The sequence below is a fragment of the Frankliniella occidentalis genome, unplaced genomic scaffold, assembly GCF_000697945.3.
Source record: "Frankliniella occidentalis isolate FOCC.00 unplaced genomic scaffold, Focc_3.1 Scaffold53, whole genome shotgun sequence".
Classification (NCBI taxonomy): domain Eukaryota; kingdom Metazoa; phylum Arthropoda; class Insecta; order Thysanoptera; family Thripidae; genus Frankliniella; species Frankliniella occidentalis.
In genome coordinates this window covers 1,010,064-1,012,960 of record NW_026267183.1, presented here as the reverse complement: position 1 = coordinate 1,012,960, position 2,897 = coordinate 1,010,064, and the positions used below count along the sequence as shown (strand labels likewise).

General features: G+C 40.1%; 1 protein-coding gene across 2 annotated transcripts in view; it reads left to right on the top strand.

Moving 5' to 3' along the window:
• LOC113212739 (uncharacterized) overlaps positions 1-2,687 on the top strand; it is a 21,796-nt gene extending 19,109 nt beyond the window's left edge. The window contains exons 2-6 of one of the 2 annotated variants that reach the window (XM_052267510.1): positions 629-765; positions 843-922; positions 992-1,558; positions 1,632-1,856; positions 1,932-2,687. In XM_052267510.1, coding sequence (XP_052123470.1) covers positions 750-765; positions 843-922; positions 992-1,558; positions 1,632-1,856; positions 1,932-2,069 — 1,026 coding nt within the window. In that variant the 5' untranslated portion in view covers positions 629-749 and the 3' untranslated portion in view covers positions 2,070-2,687. Of the gene's footprint in view, positions 1-605; positions 766-842; positions 923-991; positions 1,559-1,631; positions 1,857-1,931 lie in introns of both variants that reach the window. The other variant, XM_052267509.1, reaches the window with a different exon arrangement.
• Positions 2,688-2,897: the final 210 nt, after the last annotated feature.

The following is a 2,897-nucleotide window of genomic DNA, read 5'->3' as shown; positions in this document are numbered from 1 at the left end:
TGATGCGATTTGACGATGCGTGATGCGTTTATGCGATGCAAGGTGGATGTGCGAGGAAGGGAGGGACGAAGTGCGAGATGCGATGCGGGTGCATGTGCGATTTTACGATGCGATCTTACGATGCGTGATGCGTTTATGCAGTGCGAGGTGCGAGGTGCGAGGTACGGTATTTGATTGGAAGTGCGAGGTGCGATGCGTGCGATGCGTACGTGCGTGCGTTTTGTATTTTATCTGTCAGAGGGCTCGTCCAGAAAGTACGTCCGTATTTCTCAGATGCATTCGGCATCAGAGCTCGGCCGCTCGGCGCCTGCGAAAATCGGGTTAGGCTACCCCGCAGTACACGCATGCATGGCATGCAAAATGTTGCCTACCATGTAGGCGCTGAGCATCAGCTGAGCTATGAGCTTGGCAGTTTAGTTTCGTAATGGCAATTAACGGACGAACTGTCTCGGACGATCCCACAAAATTAAGGGTGCTATTTAAAATTATGCAACGAGTTTCCTCCTTAGCACAAACTAATAGTGTGGCCTACGTCCTCTTGTTATTTTGTTTGTTGGTTGGTTGGTTGGCTGGTTGGTGTATTCGTTTGTTTTCCTGTTACGCAGCTGATCTCCTGTCCTGTACGCAGTTCCAGATTCGAAATCCGCGAACGCTCGAAGTGCGACGGCTGTTTTACAACGCAAATTCTGTTCTGATAAATTCTGAAATAGCGAGGCAGTCAGTTTGGCGGTCTCGTGTTTGCTGCAAACATGGCAGGTTATGTCGGTAAGTGGGATTGTGTTTTTGTCTGAGATTGCTGTCTGAATGTTTTTATTAATTTACGATATTCTATATGCTTTTAGAAAGACGTTCTCTTTCTTATCTACACCTAGAAGATCCCATGTTCAAGACGCATTTTCGGATGAACAAGGCATGTTTTGAGGTAAGCTTTGATAAGTATGAATAAAGATGCATGTGAAGTGTAGTTCAATAATTTCTGTTTAATTTACAGAGATTAGTGAACGCTATTCATCACCATAGGATTGTAAGTGGGAGAATGGTGAGAAACCGTACTAACACCGGAGAAAAGACGTTGATGGGTCTCTGGATCTTGTTCAATAAAGACACTTTCAGAAGCAGTGGATCAAATCAGGGAAGAAGCATGGGTGTACATCATTACCACTACAGAGAGTTTATCGAAATTCTTAATGAAATTGGTCATAGATATATTAAATGGCCGAATGCTAGACAGAGGCAACAAACAGCCCGCCACTACCAGCGTAATTTTGGGTTTCCTAATGTGGTAGGTGCCATTGATGGTACCCTTGTCCCCATAACAGCACCAAGGGAACAGAAGCAGCGGTATGTGGACCGTAACCATGATTATTCCATCAACATTCAGATTGTGTCAGACCATAAAAGGCAGATCAGAGATATCTTCATTGGTCAACCTGGCAGTGTTAACGATGCTAGGGTATTTCGGAGAAGCCCTTTAGCCCACTGCCTCTTCACCAGAGACGACATGATGCGTGCTGATGAGCACCTCGTGGGTGATCAGGCCTATGCCCTGACAAACAAGGTAATTAAATATATCAGATAGGTTTTCTTATCAAATGTATCCTGTGAATAAAATTAGTAAATTTACATTCTAGCTGCTGGTACCTTATAGAAATAATGGCCACCTGAATGACAGTCAAAGGTACTTCAACTATACACTTTCTCAGTGTCGTGCCACTGTTGAGCGGTTGAACGGTCTCCTAAAATTAAGAATGCAGCGTCTTGGGAAACTTTATACCAAAGAAATCCACACTGCTTGCCTACACATAGGAGCATCAGCAGTGATTTACAATTTCATTTTGTTGGGAGGTGAAGAAATGGTAAGTTTAATCAGGGTAGTTCAATGACACATCCATCTTTCTTTTTTTCTATCAAGGAAATGCATCACATTACAGGATGGCATGCAGTTTGGGGAAGATCTTCTTCCTGTTGATGTTTTACGTGCTATTAATGCAAGTAAACGACTTGGTCGACGCAAAAGGGAGAATATCCGTGCAAATATTGAGGCCCTGTTTGCTCAGTATGAGGATTAGACATTTCAATAATGCCCTTACTCTCCCAACTGTGACTCATGACCCACAATATTATTAATTTTTTAACATAAATTTATTGAGAGGATGGCACTAGTAATATTTTAGTTGAACTTAAGTTAGATCATTTCCTAACTGCAAATAAAGCTGGTTCGCATCAGATTTGTATCACTTAATATTTAGTTACTATATTATTGCGACCAGTTAACTTGAGAATGGACAGTCATTATCATTAATTAATTGTATACATGTCGTATTATAATTTTGGCAATTTTTGAGTAGTTCTGTCCTTTCATAAAAGGCAGCAATTAGCCTGACACTAGAATTCTGTCACAGCACAAATATGTGGCCATTCCTTCCCCCTCCCTTTTCAAGAAAAAGGAAGAAGGTATACATTTTAATTTGTACATGTTAGCGCTATTAACATCTTTGTTGTTTCCATAGGTCAAGTTTGCAGCTGCATGCCTTTTTGTATAAAATATGACTTGTGTAGTGTGCACCATTCACAAATTGTATGTAGTTAGTATACTTCTTTGAGGTGACTAAAAGCTATTCTTAAGAACCAGTCTGGGCTTGTTATCCTTATTTTTTGAAAATAAAAAGAATAAATGGAAAGATGAATGAGTATAAAAACTTTACTTGTCAGCAAAAGACATAAGAAAAAGTAAGACACAAACATATTGAAATAATACCCTGAATTACCTAGTCATAAATACAGTACTATGACCTTACTAAAAATTCTAGGAACTAGAAAGTCAGATGAATAGAGACATCTTCTATAAAAATCATTCAGATAAAACAACAAATAAAACCCGTTATTATTGATTATGA